At 51.9% G+C, this 19,874-nt stretch overlaps 4 protein-coding genes and 1 non-coding gene across 5 annotated transcripts; 2 read left to right on the forward strand and 3 right to left on the reverse strand.

Annotated features, from left to right (window-relative positions):
* Positions 1-4,862: 4,862 nt before the first annotated feature.
* B0T23DRAFT_321843 (uncharacterized protein) lies at positions 4,863-8,112 on the forward strand (the record flags this gene model as incomplete). The annotated part of the gene is made up of 2 exons (XM_062835262.1): positions 4,863-5,140; positions 5,199-8,112. 2 exons carry the CDS (start codon positions 4,863-4,865, stop codon positions 8,110-8,112), a joined length of 3,192 nt encoding a protein of 1,063 aa, XP_062691086.1.
* A 775-nt stretch (positions 8,113-8,887) lies between these two features.
* Positions 8,888-8,985, forward strand: B0T23DRAFT_t270. Its single transcript has one exon. It is a non-coding gene; the product is annotated as a tRNA-Ile (tRNA).
* Positions 8,986-11,008: 2,023 nt separating this feature from the next.
* B0T23DRAFT_430846 (uncharacterized protein) lies at positions 11,009-14,881 on the reverse strand (the record flags this gene model as incomplete). The annotated part of the gene is made up of 5 exons (XM_062840273.1): positions 11,009-12,785; positions 12,833-12,972; positions 13,030-13,164; positions 13,224-14,409; positions 14,478-14,881. The coding sequence occupies 5 exons, from the start codon at positions 14,879-14,881 to the stop codon at positions 11,009-11,011; spliced, it is 3,642 nt and encodes a 1,213-aa protein (XP_062691087.1).
* A 2,923-nt stretch (positions 14,882-17,804) lies between these two features.
* B0T23DRAFT_430847 (uncharacterized protein) lies at positions 17,805-18,180 on the reverse strand (the record flags this gene model as incomplete). Its single annotated transcript, XM_062840274.1, has 2 exons — positions 17,805-17,903; positions 18,073-18,180. 2 exons carry the CDS (start codon positions 18,178-18,180, stop codon positions 17,805-17,807), a joined length of 207 nt encoding a protein of 68 aa, XP_062691088.1.
* B0T23DRAFT_200178 (uncharacterized protein) lies at positions 18,029-18,821 on the reverse strand. The gene has a single exon (XM_062833368.1). The coding sequence runs from the start codon at positions 18,701-18,703 to the stop codon at positions 18,200-18,202; it is 504 nt and encodes a 167-aa protein (XP_062691089.1). The 5' UTR covers positions 18,704-18,821; the 3' UTR covers positions 18,029-18,199.
* Between the last annotated feature and the right edge of the window lie 1,053 nt (positions 18,822-19,874).

The raw sequence follows: 19,874 nt of genomic DNA on the forward strand, positions 1-19,874 counted from the left end.
TTCCATGCTTGTTTTCTCTTCAAAGTGTGGGCATGGCAGGTGATTTCGAGAAAGGGAAGGCCCTCTAAAATCGGGGTGCCAGTTTCCTCCAATCTCGGTTTAACATCCGAACTCATCTGCCCTGATTGTGGGACTGTTTCTCTCCCCCCCTTCAGAACCCTTTGTCTTGTGTTTTCAGTCAGTTTGTTGATGGTGATGTCAGACGAACGTTTTATTGTTGTGATTGTTGACAACTTTTCCGATCAGACAAGGGGGTGGGGGGCTAGGGGCTAAAAACCGGCTTCGGAACAGGTTCATGGCAGAGTCGTGCGGGGAATGGGGATTCGGCATCGATGGATGCAACCAGGACCAGGGCAGACCTGCCTGGCCTGCACCATCTTCACTTTGCTTGTTATGGCGGGTGGAACGTGCCGAACTTACTTGATAGGATGGTTGTTGAACGGTTTTAGCACCTAGAAGGCGCCCAGAATCCTCAGAAGATTCCAGGTTTTTGAAGGAAAACAAGTTGGACCCTTTGGAATGGTCGCGAAATCCCACTTTCGGCCGTAAAGCCCATGGGACTCTGGCGTTGCAGTCAACGGCGGACAACGGGGACTCTTCTTCTGATCATCGATCCAAGTGCTCCCGCCCAAATGGAAGCGGGAAAAGGATGCGCAGAAATGGAACGCGCTCGACCGGAGTTTTGAGGTTGTTTTCGCATACTTGGCTCGCATCACCGGATGTATCACGTTTGTAAATTACATACCGGTAAGTTGATGGAATCTCCGTGTCTTAGCCCGGAAACTTGAACTCTGGCGGTCACGGAAGAAGCTGGAAATCAAAAGGTGAAAAAGGCTTAGAGTGGAAGATCATGATCTGACCGCCAATTCCTCAGTATCATGTCGTCGGCCTCGTGGTTTCGCAGTTCGTGCCATCAGTCTCACGTTAGGTTCATGCACCTGGAGCCGAACTGTCCAATGGTCTCTGTGCCCTTTTTCAACCTTCTTTTGCCCGTGGTTTCGTTTTCCCGCTAGTGCTGCCGGCGATGTCTCCGTCGGTAACAGGATGAAGGTTCGACTCGCGCCGGGAAGTTCCTGACTGGGACGATGCGCTCCGCACTTCCACAGGCCACGCGTGTACCGTACACGGGCTCAGACGATAGGTCCAAGAATCTGAGGAGAGAGGCTGGAGGGGAGTTTCCAGGGACAGAGCCGGGCACGCTGCGGAGAATATATTCCACCACTGCACGCGATCGAGCCGGAAAGTTGACCACCAATCGACCCAACCTCCGTGATTTTGTTTACTCGGTCTGGATACGACGTCGGGTAGTCTATGTTCGGATGTCGCTGTGTCGGGTTCATGGCTGGAGCTAAGTCGCTCGGACTGCCTATCTGAAACATGCATTATCCGGAGATAATCTTTGCTGCTGTTTCTGTTTGTGTTTCTAATTTTTGTGCGAGCTATGCAGGCCAAGAATGGATGTCCCGGTGTACACTAGGATGAAGAGGATGACGTCCTTGTTCGCACACGGGGTTCTGTTTTGGAGAAACAAGAGCCAGAGCCTCATGATGGGACTTGCACTTCTTCGTGGGAATTGGCCAGCGATCTTCGGCCAATTGTGGGGCTGGACAAGGGGAAGCCTAAAATGTTACATAGCGCGAGTGGAGCCTCCAATTGATTTGTTGGCTGACGCTGTGGACTTTTGTGGACGCTGTCGACGCGCCTTCACAAGCAAGTAACACTAGCTTACCAGTCCAACGAGAATTGTGGGCGACGCGATGCCCTATTGCTGCACCTAAGTGCAAATCAAAAGATCGAGACCACAATCCCGTCCATTCCAAAACTCTGCTAACCACTAGGTGTCGCGCAGTCGCGGTGAAGGTACAGACCATCCGGACGGACCATAAGACACATTCAGGGTGCAGACATGGAATGGAGCAGAAACTGTGAAACCCCCGCCAAGCTGATTCACACAGTGATGGGACATGGAGTAATGCCGGATGCGAATAACGTCAAATTTCAGAGAAATTACCCATCTCCATCAACCCACGCACGCTGCGCGCTTGGAGGTGATGGACAAGTGGAAACCGCTGGGGAAAAAGCGAAAGATGGTGTGCATTGATTGCCCGTGCTGCGCAGCTGTGTCGTGTAATCGATTGCACTGTTGCAGCGACAGTCCCAAACACGGTTCGATTTCGTCGTCGTCGTCGTCAGTGTACAGACTAGAGTCCACAAGGCGGCGAATTAGGAGAGTGCAAAGGGGGGATCTGCTTTAATCTACATTTGAGCTTGTCACAGACTTTGGTGTTTTGGTTGCGATTGACATTCAGACACTGAGGTAGAGGTACCTTGAGGTTGAAGAATACATACCTGACCTACCCAGCATGTAGTGTAGTGTAGTCTCCGCCTGGGTGTCAATCGAGTCCGCTGAGTAAGAGCCTGAAGCAGATGCTGTCGCCACTCGAGCCCGCGCCGAATCATTCCCATGTGTTCAGTTTCATCTTCAATTTTAGGTATCGATGGTGAAATCATGTGTGCATGGCATTCTGGATGGTCATCATGCTGGCCCAGGCCTTGGAATGATAACAGCACTCTTCATTGTACGGGAAGCACCACGACCTTTCGCATTGGTCGGTTGTCCGCAGTGCGCCCAAGTCTTGTTCTGCGATTGAGATATCATCGCTTTTTCGGGTGGTGCAAATTGTCAAAGCTCCCCGTCGCAGCATTTCCCTTATCCCCGCCCTGTCGCCCGGTTCCTCTCGCCCATTCATGACGGGAGAGAGAAGAGAGAGAGAGAAAATGTGTGTGTATGTGTGCTGTGGAAGGAGCCTCCTGCTGTGCCACCCCAAAGAGAGCAACAGCCGGCCTTTTCATCAAGTGGAAGAAGGGGACGTTGCAAGTATCGTGAACGAAACAACACCACCGCAAGACATCAGGGCGTAGATGTTTGGGTTCATCCTGACCCAATAACCACACACTCCACGCCGTCAACTGTTGTTATTTCGTACTCTCTCCTTTCAGTTGTTATCCAAATCGATCGTGGCGGTGAAATGGCACGCAACAAGACGATTGACTGCCGATGAACCGCAAGAAATGGAAGGATGTGACGAGCATCAAGGCTTCTTTATGAAGAAAATCTCATGTCGCGCCTGATTTCTTTGCAGATTTGGATGCTCGTACATACAGAATGCTGGGGTACATTGACAAGCACACACAGGCACATGGGGCAGGTACCTTGTCGGCGGGACATCAGACGACGGGAGTCCACCGACTCAGGCTACAGTGCGCCGGGCTCTCATCAAGAACCCCGAACGGAAAGTATAGTGACTGCGTGGTTTGTATGTAACGGTACATGTGCAGCCTAGAGGTGAAATGAATGCTGCTCTTGGCAATTCTCGCTTCAGTGACGCACTTTCTCCGGTTTGGCATGCAGATCCGACAACTTGGAAGATGCGCCCATCAAAAAGGGTGCTCTCATATCCACCATATTGGCCCTTTGCAATTTTTCAGGTTTCGACCGGTACGGCAAAAGTAAATTTCGGGAAAAAAAGGGAAGAGTTTCTGTGTGTGGTGTTCATTCATGTTGCTGATCCGAGGTCAGAGAACTTCCCTTGTCTTTGACCACAGTGGTGTAGCTAGGTAGTCAGCGCAGCGTAGAGGTACCTTTGGTTCTTGCCGTAAGCCGAATGCTGTGCGGCTCTTCACGGAACCTGAAGTGTTTGTGGGCGTCACTGAGAAGGCGATCTGATAGAAGCCAAGACTGCTAAAAAGTCGTTTTCGGCTTTCTATTTGTCTTTGTGCTTTCCGTGTTTGTCATGTCTGCCCTGTTCCAAGAGTTCCAACCTCCCGTTTGGAGTCTTCCCCTCCCCCACCACCGTCAGAGCGTTGCTGTGGTGTTTTGCTTTCTTCAATTGGTGTCAGCCGTCTCAGACCGGCGCAGGGTAATAATGCAAAGACAAGAGGGGGAAACAAAAAGAGAGAGAAGAAAAAAAGGGAAAGTTACGTTACCGTACGGTCAATACCAACTAGTCGACGAGGTAGCAGCGACTCGGCAACGGACTAGTCTAGTGAGCAAGTCGGCAGGGACCAGGGCAACTGTAAGCCCAGCACACACCATTGCCAACCAAGCTGACGATGGAGCCCTTTCTCCTTCGTTCAATCCTCCCCCGGGTCTTCCCAGGTTCCATCTCCCAAAGACCAAGACCAAACATCCTGGCCCGGCCCTGGGATCTGGCCGTACCTACCTAGGTAGTAGTGTACCTTTCGTTCCTTCTTTCCTTCCTGGCTACCCTGTCCATGCTGCCTTCCTGATAAGACCCGAGCACATCTCTCCTTAGCTCCGGCCCACCTTTGCTCCCTCTCGTTTTAATTATGTTCATCGCCAGTTCCTCTTTCCCTCTCCTCTCCTCCTAATAGTAAGTAATACAAGTGTAGAGGCTGAGGTCCATCTACATGAAGCCGCCATAAGGGTCCTTCCCCATACCAAGACCCCAGGTCACCACCACCACCATCATCACCGCATCACGCATATCACGATTCACGATTCACGGATCAAGGCATGGCAGCAGTTTCAGTATACTAAGGCATAGCATTACCCTGCCGTCCTCTTTGATCCTGTCTGCGCTGTCTCTGCGCCAGGGAGCCTTCCCTCCTCCTGCAGCAGCATTAATACCCACCAACTTATCATGGGGAATACACAATCATCACTCGAAAACCCCGATTTGTCTCCCTCGAGGCTGTCCAAGCCCAAAACCGTCAACCCTACCAACGAAGGCCTACTTTCCTTGCACCCCGGAGGGCTTTCTACTAGTCTAAATCGCCAGAGCGCCGTCCTACCCGCCCGTCCTGAAAATGCAGCTCTCGAAACCAACCCCGCGCCAATAATGTGCCCATCCGCCAATGTGTCCGAGGGTAATTCGGAGGAAGTAAAGGCGAAGCTGGGAGGGAGGAAGGGTTCACTCAGGTTGATGCAAGAAAAGGCAGCCAGAAGAATGAGTCTGTTCCGGTCCAAGTCTTCGCAAGGGAATCCACATAAGGAAAAGGGGGCCAGTACTGTTCGGCCAATGTCACGGAACTGCACCACGGCCACCAGTCCCAGGTCCAACTCCGTGACTTTTGAATCCGCCGCCGCCGCCGGTTATCTGCAGCCACACCAGGAGAGGTAAGTTCCATTCATCACAGAGATCCGCTTAAAGATTGCTAACAATTTTGTTCCATAGCTGGGCTCATCCGCCCCAAACCCGCCTAACCTGGAACTACGATACAACTACTTATGCCTCTCAGCGACTGATCAACCTTGCTGAGGAGCCGGCTTTCGTACACACAACTGCCGTATCCGAGCGCGCAACGACCATGACAGAGCATTCATGGAACGGCCAAGATTACTTTGAATACAACGGAGCTCCTGCTAGAAAGCATTCATGGAACGGCGGGGATCACTCTGAATACAACGGAGCTCCTGATAGAAAGCATTCGTGGAACGGCGGGGATCACTTTGAGTACGACGGCGCTCCTATTAGACGCGCAGACTCCGATCTTTCTCTCTATTTGCCAGTCCGCAGACGATCGATACTTCAAACGCCCGGTGTGGCAACGCGCAGAACTTCCACAAGAGATGGCCTGACCCACTCGCAGTCAGTCCGGTATAGCCACCCACAAACGCCACAGATCTCGCGCCAGCAGTCCATTGAGTCTTTTAGGGAGGGCATTCTGTCCATGCCGCCACCTGGACTAGATCCATTGGCTTTGCAGCGGGTTGTGACACCATGCGAGGACGAATATCAGTCAATTGGAGCTTTCAAGCTGGGAACGTTGCGTATCACCAACGGTACTGCGAGCCCATTGAGCCCCGAGCTCGAGGGGAAGGGACAAAGAGTAGACTATTTTTCGAGGGTGCAGAGCAGCCTTGATTCACGTGCGGAGGCGTCACAATTCCTCCAAGTCAAAATGCCAGAGCCGCGTGTGGTGAAACCAGCCAACAACGTTTTGGCTGCTCTGTCCCAGAATTCAACTCAACCCGAATATTCTTCAAACGAAGTCCTGGACGTCCGTCTGGACCCGAATGCAAAGTCGCAGCCTAGCACATCCCCCAGCAGTGATGCGGCTACGACTGTCGCCAGAACCGACAGCGGGTTCATGAGCATCTTTGACGAATCTCTTAACACCAAGCCTTTGGCCAAGGCCGATTCTGGATACAGTTCCAATGTGTCTTTGCGCTCGCTCCACACCAAGGCCAAGATCTCCGATCGGGAGAAGAACAAATCAGACGAGATACAGATCAGTCCAGTCAAGGTTCAAGATTTTGGCCTCGACATTCCACTCAGTGTTTCTCCTCCTTCAATGACGCCCGAATCAGAGGCGCCTCCATCAGTCCCTGCTAAAGATACTCCCCCAGTCTCTCCTCTCGAGGGAGGCCAGATGTTTGAGAATCTCCGGAAGAGTCTTTCTCTCCGCGGTCAGCAAGCTAAAGCCGGTCTCCTCACTCCCAAGTCCTCGCAGAAAAGCGAAAAGCGTCCTTCACTAAGTGGCAGTAGCCCGAAGTCTCCCGAACTTAGCAGCCTTACTCCAGCCAGCACTAAGTCCAGCAAGTCAGATCGTTCAAACTCGGCTCACAGCATCAGCAGCACGTCACAGAAGCCGAGCAGGCTGCAGAGATTTTTGAGCGGAGCTCGCCGTCCCACCAGTTCTCTGCCTACACACAGCCGTTATGCACCTGAAGAGATATGCGTTCCAGCCATCCCGAAAGACGTCGAGCACGGATTCCGTGACCACGGCCGGCGCTTTCCCATAACCGCTAGGAGGCTGGCTCTCAAGCCCCGTTCCAGCATGGACACTCTGAAGACCATCTTTAGTGTGGGCAGTGTTGAAGCAAGCCTCGAAGCAACCACCGCCAAACCGACGGTTACCACCGTTCCTGAGGCGGAAACTGGCGAACTTGCCGCGACCAAGGGTGTGTCCTGGAGAAAGTCGATTAGGAAGTCGATGGTCAGGAAGCCCGTACGTACTAGCAAAGACGATATGAGGGAGGGCCGCGAAGAGGAGCAACCAGGCATCTATGATTCGATTCTTCCACCCAAGAGTGGAAAGGTTTACGGTAGTACCGTCAAGAGCAGCTCTGGGTCCGAAGCACTCAAGGAGGCGGAAATGGCCGGATCCAGATTACCATGCGATCGGACAATGAGTCTCACTGTCTCGCTTGAGCGAACTCTCAATATGCAGATGGTTGGAGCGCACTCGAACCTGGCTGGCTTGCCTACAGAACTGCCCCCGGCGTCACTCCCGAGCCCAATGATTTTCCGGACTGCGTCCATGACATTCGACCACAATACGACGCATAATCAACCACCCGTCAGCATGCAGACGAGACGGTCGTCGCTTCGGGTACCCCAACCTCATCTGCGGCCACAATCGTCAACTTCCAGCTTGAGACATGAGGTCAGCCGTGAGGATGTTCACAGCTATCCGTCTGTGCAGTCTAGTCGCAGACCGAGCAGAGAAAGCATCCACAGCTACCCGGTGCACGAACAGGCAGCTCAGAACTACAGTGCTCACGAGGAATTGGGGACTATTGGCCAGGACTACTTGGGCACTTCGGCTGCTCCTCCCCAGATGGACCCTCGACGGCTCGCCGCGTTCAGGCAGCGCCAGAATACCTTGCCTCCTACCTACAGGGTTCCCGACTGGAATCCACCAACCAGGAGTGACATCAGCCGTCAGTCGTCCATGACATCTTCGAATGGAACGAGTCATCACAATTCTAGTAACGGAATCCAAAGGCCGAGCAGTGCCCAGCCTCGCCATAGTTCCTACATCCAGCGGGCTCAGACGCTTCGTCATAGGCCCAGTCATGACGCTTATCAGCAGTTGCGCCTCCAGAATGCTAACCCTCCGGACATGTCAAGTGTCTACGGAGTGCTGGCAAACGAACCCTGGAGCAACCCCAACATGGACTACAGGGGAACTCAAGGGCACGTGGTGCCTGACAGCACATACCCGTCCTACGTTCCCCGACAGACAGGCCATCATAGGAAGCGTAGCATGAGCATGCACACTTCGCAGGGTCCTAATCCGCCTTATCGGATCCTTCACAGCTACAACTCACCAGCTTACCGCAATGCCCCAATCTGGGGCTAATGAGCGATGGATGGGTTTTGCCAACACTCCTTCTATCTCTTTGTATCAGTTTTCATCATTTCGTCATAAACCTTCATCTCATCATTGATACCACGTCATGCATACTTGGGCGTTTCTGGAAATTTAACTCATCAACCCACTTATTCACTGCTTTTCAGAGCATCGACATCTTTTTGTTTCCTTATCCTTTATTACCTTTTCTCGTGGCTGGCTACAAGCACTACGTACGACATTTTGTCTAGCAGTCTCTTGTTCATTTTCGATTCTGGTTTGGGGATCTGGCATCATCATCATCTTCATCCTCCATCATCTTGGATAATTATGTTGGATACTACCAGTTTGCGTCCGCCATCGCTGGCGAGGAATTTATATATATCCTACTTCGTACATATTATATATACACACACCACTATCATTACTACTATACCCAGGGAAAACAGGGAAGGGGCAAACAGGAGAGGGTAGGAAGGAAGAAATCAAGGGAATTGCCACCGAGAGGAAAAGGTCGCTGGAAGAATTTATTGGTTTGGGTTGGGAGGAATCGCTAGGGAGACTGAGGATAGCTGTTCCCGCATACTATATAGGGGATGCAAAACATGTAATTTACCTTGTAGTAACTTTTACATACCCAGGTTCTTGATATGCAATTCTTTGTGCTGGATGTGATGCGTGGTAACGCTTAGCGGAAGTAAAGTTGATTTCGATCCGGGACGCCTGCTTCCGCATTTCCATTATAGAATATTGTTGCAAAACTGCTTTCAACAACCAATCAACAGCCCGATTAGCTCAGCTGGTTAGAGCGTCGTACTAATATCTTCTCTACGAGATATCAAGTCCATGCGAAGGTCAACAGTTCAATCCTGTTATTGGGCATCTCTTTTTCTCTTTTACATCTTTTTTCCCATTCCTTTTCAATGCGTTCAATTACTTTTCAGTTCCTCTTGTAATCATCGTTCATATCATCAATTGTTTTGTTTTGATCTTGACAATGTGAGACGTCCGAAATAGGGAAATAATCTCAAAACGGACAGACACGGCTTGCGCGGAAGCCCCCCGCCAACTAAGCAGCTTTAGCAACTTGTGCGATTGATACTTAATGACTGCTTTCTCTAACTTGCCCGCACGTCAATTCTATTTCCCTTTTTTTTGGTCCCGGCCTTCAACTGTAGTTCATCCATCGAGACAATCAATCAATAGTCCATCATCCTAAAGCCAAGAAGACGTGCAGTGTCAACGCTGCCAGAAGTGACGTCATCCGCAACACACCCAACAACCACTGCGGCACTGCCTGATGCACAGTATAGTAAGTACAGTACAGTCCATGTGAGCACTGCAGTTGATGAACATCTGAAGGATCACTCACTTACTTATATGTATCGGGTAAAGCTCGCCTGTCAATCAGTCAGTCAGTCAGTCAATCAACCCAATACCATAGTGTATGGTATGGTAGTCGGTCACTCGACACAAGTCCCGACAAAACCGCGAACCAACCAACTAGTGTAAACAAACTAACGAAGAGTGTTGTTAACAGTAACATAAACATTGACATAACATAACAGTAATAGCGATCGATCGATCTATCTACTTACTTAGTCCCAAACCGAACCCCCGCCGTGATCTCATCACACAGATAATCCAAACATCTCGAAATTTTCGAAGAAGAAAAAGAAAATATGACGTCCCCGCCGTCTCTATCCAGGAAAGAAGCAGAATCTCAGGTCCGCTCGTGGGGATTCTCCCATGTGTTTACGTGGACTGATGGGGGTGGTGCTCGTATGTCTCTTTCTCTTCTGACTCTCTTTCTCAGTTTCCTTTCTTGACACGGGGTTTTCCCCCGTTAGCACCCTGTCTGTCAAAGGGAAGTGGCGCCCCATTGAGGGAAGCGTCCACCTTCGCTAGAATCAAGCATATTAGGCTTGACGGACAGACAGTCAATTCTAAGATAAGAGTTAGACAGAACAAGAATCATCACATCTATCATTCTGCTCTACGCTGGTCTCCACGCATCATTTCTCCTTGCCCCCTTTCTTTTATTTTCCCTGTCCCACCTCTCTTCTTTCCTATTGTGCCATTTTCCATTTCCTATTTCCCCATTCCCCCCCCCCCCCCTTCCTCTCATTCTGTTCATATATACTTCAACTTATCATCTTCTAGACTGATAAGATAACATCGAGAGCAGACTACGCCCCGCACAAACACTCCTCTCTAACTACACACTTAATCCTCTCTGGGTCTCTGACCATCGCTTACCCGGGCTCAGAAGACAAAAAGGAAAAGACGACGCATGGGCCTGGGGAGAGATTGGATGTGGATGCGGGGCAAGTACATGAGGTTTGGATTGGGAAGGAGGGATGTACTTATGTTATTGGGGAGTGATTGATCATAATTGGGGAGTGGAAGAAGGGTGGTGAGTGGTGAGTGGATGGATGGTTTGATGAGTGAGTGATAGAGTGAAGGGGAAGATAGTGCAAGTAGTGGTTATTGAAAGAGGTATATGCCATTCAAGCGGAACAGGGCGATGACACCCAAGTCACAGTATATCTATCCCTCCCTTTTCGAAATCGTTGGAAGGTAACCAAGTTCCGTTATATATATGAATATCCCTTTGTATTCTTGCCAGTTCCTCCTTTCTATCCATTCTTCCGAGTTATATTGCCCTATGTACTCCTTTCCATGACCGCCCTGCGATCCCTTTTCATGGTAACCAGCATCTAGTTACCGAAATACAACAAAAGGTTTAACACCATGACAGTACCCAAGACTATTGCCCATTAGTTATTATAATTGACCCTGACGCCACCATTCCTGGCCTTATCTTCACTTAACTGACCAACTCCGACGAACCCCATCACAACCATCAATTGACCGTTTCTCTCCTCCTCATCCGCTTACACCATTAGTTGCCCCTTTCTTTCCTCCTATCTTCTTCCTTCATCCCAGCCCCAACTCCAGTCGTCTTGTTCTCCCATCTACGTCGTTCCCCTTCCCCATCCTCTCTCCTTTCCCTACTCGCCGTTCCACCCCGTCCCTCATCTCTGTCTCCATCCTGTTCTTCGTCATCATCATCATCTCGTTCTAATTCTTCTTCGTCATCACCAGCACTGCTCCCCGCCCGACTCCCTCCATGCGTACTTCCCCTGCCAAGATCCTTCAGTAAAGTCCCCAGACTCTCGACTAGTGGCGGCAGCGGCTCACTTTCGCTGTGCGAGAGCGAGGGGAAGTTTTCGCGGAAGATGGAGCAGGCTGTTTGGAGGGGGAGGGATGGGTTTGCGAGGAGGGATTCCACTACCGGGTTAAGGATGCTCATGGTGTTGGAGGGACCAGAGGGATGCGGTGGTTGTTGCGAAATGGTGAGTGCTGGAATTCCACGGCCTGTTTGTAGGAAAGTACGTATCTCGCGCGTCTCTTCACCGTCGAGAATCGCGAAGGGAACGTCCGGTGGTTGCTGGTACTGATGAGGCAGTGGCGCGGGTTGTTGTGAAGGTAGTGTTTGCGAAGGTGGGTGTTGCTGTTGTTGTTGATGGGGCGTCTGCATCTGATATCCATGACCGGACGGCAGCGGAACCGTGACGGATGACCTCCTCGGATCCTCCATTCCACCGCCGTTGAACGGCTGCTGCCCATGATGACCCATCCCAAAGCCTCCGCTAACCCCAGGACCGCCACGACCCATCTCATGCTCTCCACTACCCCAAAACAGCGACGGTAAGCTCGGCGATCCCGGATTGGGACCACCCAGCAACCCATAAACCCACAACGTCAAACTAGCAAAATACACAGCCATGGCATTAAATCCCCTCAGCCCCGTCGGAGGTAGTGCCCTCGCCGCTCTGAACACCTGTCCCGCATGCCAGACGGCATACCTCGCATCTGTGCTTCTCACCCACCCTCCTCCGATTGTTCCTCCTCGTCCATTTCCTTCAACCCCAGTGCCTGAATAAGGGTCCTGATGGAGAAAATACGCCGATGCCCTCCTGGTTTCTTCCTCACCTGCTTTCCCCGCATAGGACTGGAGCTGGTTGAGATCAACATGTAAAGCCACCATGAACATCTCAAAGGTTATCGGCATATTTGAGTTTGCGATTGACACTGGTGAGGAGACGTTAGGGGCAGGAGAAGTAGCATGTGATCCTTCCGGCGCCGGAAACGGAATTGGATATCGTCGATGGGAAACCGGGGTGTACAGCTGGCTCTTGTGCACGTAAACGACGCTGGCGGCAAAGTCCTGCGCGTCGCTGTAAAGTTCCCGATGCATGGCCTTGAGTCCTTCACGGTGGTTCGAGAAGTTGCGCTGGGAGTAATGTCCGTAGTTGCCTGACATGCTTGCGACTGTGGAAGGCTCTTGGTAGAGCCTCATTCCGTAGCGGTAAGCGGAGATCTGGCCCCAGAAGGAGTGGAGAACGGCGGTATTGACGAGCTCAATGTCAACAAAGTCGACAAAGTCGTCGAGCAGGCCGGGACAGTGCATGATTTCATTGAGACGTGGCATGGGCCGGTCGGGAGGTGGTGCACGTTTCATTAAGTGCAGGTCACGCCAGGCCTTGGCGGAGGGCGCTTTCCAGAGGTCGCGTGAGGAGGGGAGGCTAAAGCAGAGTTCGGTGAAGGAGAGAAGGGGTGTGGTCTGAAGGGTGACAGAAGTTTGCACATCATGAAGGAACATATGTAGGGCAAGTCTGTACCGTTAGCGGGCGTGTTCCTCTAGGTTGACGGTTCAACATACCTCTTGTAAGACTCTCTATTGATGAACGTCCGCCATTTTCTCTCCAACACTTCAGGCGTATCCGAAGCTTGAGGAAGAACCGATGGTAGGTCTGCCTGTGTATAGACGGCAGCGGTGTAGACGCCGGCACGACGCATCATCTGTCCGTAACTTGGTCAATATCGAGTGCCTGGTGGTGGAAAGGGGTGGCAACCTACAATCAACAGAGGCTGCAAAAACGCCTCCGCCAATTCCGTTTTCCTCTTAAACCCGCTCCACATGCCAATAGCAAGGTGCAACGCAAAGCTTTGAAGACATTCCAGCTTCCGAGTATTCGAGTTTTGCGATTCGAACTATTGGTGTCTAGTTGTCAGTCAAATGTTACCCTACCTTCAAGTGGAAAGAAACTTACCAAACTACTTATCCTCGTCCTCACAATCTCCTGCATCGACAGCCCAAACTGCCAAATAGCCGGAACCGCAATGAAGCTGGCCCCATTCGCCACAATCGCACCCAGCAGCTCCGGCAACATCTCGGCCGGGTTTAGCGAAGGCGAGTGTATCCAGCTATCGCACTGGTACTCGTCATGCACCAGATGGGCCTGCAGCAGGAAATTGAGCACCTCCAACGACGGGAATGACGGCACGCGGTGAGGGTCGTTTATTTGCGACAAGACTATTGCGAAGAGCCGGTCCCTAGTGCCTGAGTCGATCTTGATCTTTTTCATCAAGGTTGATGGCCGGCTGGGAAGCCGGGACTGTGCGATGGCTGTTACGGCATCCTCGTCGAGATTTCGGAGCCCCGCTTCCGTCTCTTTCCGCACGTAGTCTTGCTTGTCCGCGGGCTCCCAAAGCCAAGGGGAGCGCTTGAAGGCGGCGTGACGCCGAGCTGGGTCGCGGTGACTGGTCTTCCTGTGGGCTGTCGGCCTGGAAGACGTGGTTGCGGTGTCGGTCGTGGATTGCGGGCTCTGGCTGTAGGAATCGATCTGGGGCACGGAGAAGCCGTCGAAGTTGATGTCCCATGAGGTGAAGTCGATGTCTTGGAACCAGGGGTTTGTGGGGTTGGAGTGGACTGGGTAGAGGAGATCCTCGGGGAGGGCGTTCATCATTGGCCCTGCGATGAGATGGAGGTGATTGATTGCCCCTACGTCTTGATGTGGCTGGTGATGCGCAGGTGGGTACGGATGCTGTAGGTGGTGTTGTTGGGGATGATGTTGCGGATGACCATATGAAGTCGATTGCTTGGCAGGAGGCATGCCGTAACCGCCGTTGAAGCCACCGTAAGACGACGGCATGGTCCCGTCGACGGGCGTCATGGAGGCCGAGGCGGCAATGGGGGTACCATTTTCAGAGGGTGTGAAGACGGAACCGGCATCGGTGCCATCTGCCGTCCGATATTGCGGTGTCTTCTTGTTGGAGGTCTCGCAGACGAGGTTCTTGAGCCGACAGCGAGTGCATGGTTTCATGTCATCGCACTTTGCCTTGGACATGGCGCAGTTGAGGCATGCTTCGGCGGCGCGATCGCTCCGGCGGATTATGGCGCGTCCTTTGCCATCGCTGTCCCTGTCGTGTGTTGTCTCGTGGCGCGTGAGGAGATCTCTGCGATGGGATATCAAAGTTAGTGAAGGGTGGGCTGGGACGTGGAGCATGGGCCGGGCGATACGTACGCGCGATTGAAGCGCTTGGGGCAGCGAGTGCATTGGTACTGGCGGGCATTCTCATGGGAGCGCAGGTGACGGGTGAGGTGGTCGGCGCGCTCATAGACGCGTTTGCAGATCTGACAGACGTGGTTGGAAGTCGAGGCCGGGGCGGAGGAGGGAAGCGACTCGGTCTTTGGCCGTTTGGCTCGGGGCGGGCCCGCTGTTTGCTGGTGGCCGTGAAGAGGAGTGTCAGGGAGACCTGGAGGAAGCGTGCTTGAGGGCGGGATGGCGATCGGAGGTGGATGGGGGTGGTTGGCGCTGGCGGAAGAGGTGGACGAGGCAGTGTTCGTCGCATAGTCGAGCGAGGACAATAGCAGATCGGAGCCCGCGGCGTCACACAATATGTCGATGCCGTTCTGCTCCGGCGTCATGGTTATGGTTGCTTGCTAATCTAATCTTCGGATTCCCAAGGCCGGGCGACGGGAGGGTTGCGCTGAGACCCGACAGCGGGAGACGGTCAACAGTCCGCCATCCATCCCTGGTCGTCCACGCTGTCCATGTGTGCCAATCAACGGCTCAATGGCTCCCCATGGCGGCCAATGGCTGCCGATGCTGGCCGGAAAGTGGAAGTGGTGGTGGAGGCTAAGAGAACTATAGTGGGGCCGGCCCTGTGGAGGACAAGCCCTTGTCTTTGCCAGTGAGCCCCAGCCCTGTTGCCCAGCCCCGTGCCCTTTCAGCGGGGCCTTCAGGGGGCCTGGCCCAGCTGGCCCGGAGTTCTGCTCGGACTCCTCCCCACTTTCCCCGGATCTGCCTGCCGAGGGGGTGGCCATCAAGGTTCCATTCCCCACTTCCACCTCCTTTTGCGTGGACCCTTCATTTCTATCATTTTTACTCATCGACAAATAATCAAGCATCAGCTTTTGACACCGTTCAATGTTGGAGCCACATGCCTTTCACTGTCTTGGACCCTTTCTCGATTTTGAGTTGATCAAACAACTAGGTCCCGGTATAACTTCCTAGAGATCTCTGCTTCCATGGTTTTCCAAGTTGCTGCTCACAGCTCAGTCGATGTGCATTGTTCGAGCTTCGAAGAGTACTGACCCAAGGTACTGTCGTGATTTCCTATCTGTTACCATGGCGACCTATTTTTGTTGCTCACAGTCAGCTCTGTTTGGGTTGCTCAAGCCGCCCTGAAGACACGGGTACCAAAGGTAATCGCGCCTCCTCTGGTGGGTAGTTTCATCCGATTGCGGCATGTGATGCCATATCTCTCCGTTACCTTCTCCACACCTTACTTAGTACCTACACAATAGAAGCTTAGCACTCAACACGAGGCCCTCGCATGTTGTGTGTTGTATCTAACCTCTAACCCATTCGAGAAGCCTCTATATTCGATTCCCTCAGATAATTTCATTGCTCGGTGGTGTGGTGTGGTGTAGTACAGTGCTGTCTGTCGTCATATCTGTCTGCTTATCTCGACCCAGTAGGTAGAGGTAGGTTCGTCCCATCCCATGGGTTGCATCCATCCATCCATCCAGCAGCAGTTTATCAATGACATTAAACTAGATATCTGCTTTTAGTTGGTCCATATCCAGCGGTACATTCGGTCGATCCCGTCGCTGAGAAAACAGGGAACGCCCATGTAACTGCACAGATTTTTAAGAGTGTGTGTGATGTGCGAGAAGGTGGGGGGGGGACTGGGGGACTGGGCACTCGGGAATTGAGGACGGGCCAAACTGGGCTCTTGAGACTAGGGGTTTGTTTACTTTTCCCCTTTGATTCGATTCCCTTCTTCCTCTTCTTCTTGTTTTGGATTGGTGAAACCCAAGTTCACTATGGAGAACTACTTCAAGGTCTTGTAGTTATCAGTGAGGCGAGGTGAGGTCATGATGCTACTTCACCATTGTTCTGTAGGTAGAATCTTTGCTTTGTGTTCTATAAGGTGAGGTCGTCTTGTCATGTGTTTAGACCCATTGAAGGCCGCCTCATCTTGCCCAACAATCTACAATACGACAGAAGAGCCACCGTTGTGGGCCATGAGCTGATTTTCCCATGCTTTTCATCTATCTGGGAAACACTCCGATATGAAAGGATCTTCACCGGTCGCCTGTGGCTTCGGCCCTGTTTTGGTGTCAGGTTGTCTTCAGTCTGTGTTTGTGGTCTTGCGTCTGTGTGATGGAGTGTGTTTGGTGTGCCGTCGTGTTGGTGGTTTGGTTATTAGGCTGGTGTGCCGTGCCGTGCCGCGTCATGTTGGGGGATTGGTGGTTGGTGAACCGTGGGTGTGTGTGTGTTCAGTGATATTCTTCCAGTTTCTTTTTTTTTAAGATCATATACTGCCGATTGGAGTGTTGTTGCCCAACTTATAATGAGCTTGTAACCTCAAATCGGCTGCGTCGTAGTTGGTGTTCTCACTGTCTGCCTGGAAAGTAATATATGTGTTTATATGTGCTTGGTAGGGCAACGTAGTGTATTTGCTGGATCGGTTGGTATATCATGAGCAGCCTGTGTCTCGCCTCATCCTTACTGATGGGTTCTGTTGTGTCATTGTGTGATCGTGCCACGGACAGCCTCCTCCTTTTCCGCTGTCTCGAAATTTCTCGCTGTCGGATGCTGGACCCATATGTTTGCACATTCGTAGTGTCGTACCTGTTATTCAAGTGGTCCATCCGGTGTAAGCTGATATGAACTGGAGGAGAAATAGGCAGTGTTACGTCGGAGATGTGGAGAGATGAGTTGATGGGCGCCACTCGATTCAGGGTAATGCCACATCAGTCCCGTTGGTCCTATGTCTTGTTACACCATGTTCTTTGTCAGGAACTGTCGAGGTTTAGGAAGAGTGTCTCAAGCCTTCATATTAGCTCTCGTTCTAAAATGCCACTAGTTGTGGCCCAATAGGAGCCCTTCCGGTATTCATGTAGTGCTTGAGCGAGTATCATGGTTTCTCCATAGGTGTACCAACTTTTGTGTGCGCGTGAGCCACAAGTACTTTTTTAATTATCTCCTATCCCAATCTAGTTCCCAGCTCGTCGTCTCGGACATTCCATCGCCCTTTTTGTATGATTCCCTCCTTCCCTTGATGTTCATTATCCTGTGCCGGATTTCCACCTGATCGGCCCCCCTTTAAGCCATGCCCGTAACACCGTGACCCCAAGGATGGAAAACGAAAATCAAGCAATCCGAAAAGGCAAGGGTATCAAAAGGCCTCCCCAAAATCTAGCATGCTTCCCAACTCCGACCCGTTGTCGTCCTTTTTTTTTTTTGTCCATTCCGAAAACCATGACGCGAGGGAAAGAAAAGCCCAGTATTAAGTCCTCCGCAGTAGTTCTGTTGAAATGATGGATTTCGGCATTTGGCTTAGAGGCACTCATGCCTGCAGACGGGGCAGGCACGGCCTCGGATTACCCATGTCTCAGTGCCCTTCTTGAGACATTCTGGGCAACGAACACCGGGAAGCTGTGAAGGCACAAGTGTTAGTCACTGTATTTACCACATGGCGGTGTTGCACTGCATATCAACTGCACCAACCGGACCGCCACCCTCTTGTATGTAAAATACAAGTAACGGAAACGTGGGGTGGTGGCCCAGGTGGGTAAGGGTAACAGTGAACTGTCTTGGTACTCACATTGGCAAAGTCAACCAAGGCTCCCTGTCCCTGCCGGTTGACCAGTTCCTGCTGCTCGGGCTTGTTCATGTTGTAGTGGCAAGCGTGGGCGGGGATTGTGTGGCACATTTTTGTCGTGTTTCCAGGTTCAAAGTAAGATTATGGGGTTGTAGGAAGTGGAGTGAGGAAGTGTTGATGTGTTCAAGGTCGTGGAAGCGTATGGGTTCAAGTGTGCTTGTAGATTGTCCGAGTGGTCAATGTCTGCTGTTGTTGTCGTTGTTCGTTGTTGTTGTTGTTGTTGTTGTTGTTGTTGATGATGATGATGGTGCTGAGGAGGAGGACAAGAGCAAGCAGAGGGCAGGTCTATATATGCATTCCTGGCTGATGTAGCATGAAGCCGGACTCTTTTTCTTTGAGCGGGTGACGAGGCGGGATTGCGTTGGCGACAGTAAGGATCAAGGAAGCTAGGATGAACCGTGATCGTTCTCGAATTCTTCGGACGGGAGACGGCTGGCGGTAAGGGAACGGAGATGAGGAACCAAGGCCATATACTGGTGAGGCTCGGCATGGACACGAGGGACGATAGGAAGCCGTCGTCTGATGGACGGCGTCTTTCCGAACGGCGAGACAGCGGCTCGACGGTTTTATGCATTAGAACTGACGCACAAAAGACAGCACACAGGTGGGAAAGTCGAACGGCCGGACCGGGATCCCTCTCCGGGAAACGGCAACGACATGTCTCCGACAAACGATGTCCATATGGGGGCCGGTACCTACCGATCACCAGCCCACAACCTGGAAGTGGTGACAAGATGGGAGAGAGACAGACAGACCCGCCGGGCGAAAAAGCACCCGTTTGGTCGTTGGTGAAATCACAGCTTGGTGTAGATGCCGGGCTGCCATTGGTCAACAGGATTCTCCGAGGACTCCATATCGCCTATGTATGTCTTGTTCCATCGTTCAAACACTCGAGACAAACCTAAGAATGCAAGGACCGGGCGCGATTTGGTTCCTGGGAGAGTCTCAACGGTCGCAGCTTGTCTAGCTTGCACTTGTCCAGCTTGGCATTCAGCGTGCCATCTACCTACTGTATGCTGTGTAGCGCACTGCAAGGCGAGGCTAGCCTGGTTCAATTCTGAGACAAGTGTCGTTTGCGCAGGGCTCGCCGTCTGCCGGAGAGTTGCAGGAAATGGAAAAGTCCAGGGCGTGTTTTTTTCCATGACATTGAAGCCTGATCATGCAGCTTGCGGCTTGCTGTAACCGTCCTTGGACTCTTGACACTGGCACAGCGCAGCGCTAGACTACCTTACCATTCAGAGACTGCCCAGAAACTACCTACCCAGAGATAGGTAGGGCATCGTTCGAATCACCCACTCCCGGTTCGTGATAGTCCAGTTCCACTTGTCCTCTTTGTGTGTTTTTTTTTTTGTTGAGTCGAGGTCTGGGAATTTGCTTGGCTTGGGAGAGATTGGTTTGCAAGAACGGGACCATGGGGCGTGGAAGGGATGTGAATTGTGACCAGTCAGTAAACCCAGTTCTGGGACTGGCAAGAGCGCCCCACAACTACGGTCACAACTACCAAGAAAAAGAAGCTACCTACTCCAGTTCAGTTCCGCCTTCTCCAAGAGAAAGAAGGACACATGATGGCGGCAAGAACATGAAATTACACAAGCAAAAAACTCTGCCTGAATTGGGTGCTACGTGTGCGCCGGTGCCCGCCATCTTCTCCGACCCGTCCTTTCCCGTCTGGCTGCTCTCAATCCATTTCTCCCAAGAACCAACTGACAATCCCCAGGAGCCTCCAACGACAGAAACACCATTAT

This window comes from Neurospora hispaniola (assembly GCF_033458365.1).
Source record: "Neurospora hispaniola strain FGSC 10403 chromosome Unknown B0T23scaffold_6, whole genome shotgun sequence".
NCBI classification, from domain to species: Eukaryota; Fungi; Ascomycota; class Sordariomycetes; order Sordariales; family Sordariaceae; genus Neurospora; species Neurospora hispaniola.

Excerpts from the sequence above, each read along its gene's own strand:
- B0T23DRAFT_200178 (XM_062833368.1), bottom strand. The coding sequence starts at position 18,703 with ATGCATAAAACCGTCGAGCCGCTGTCTCGCCGTTCGGAAAGACGCCGT.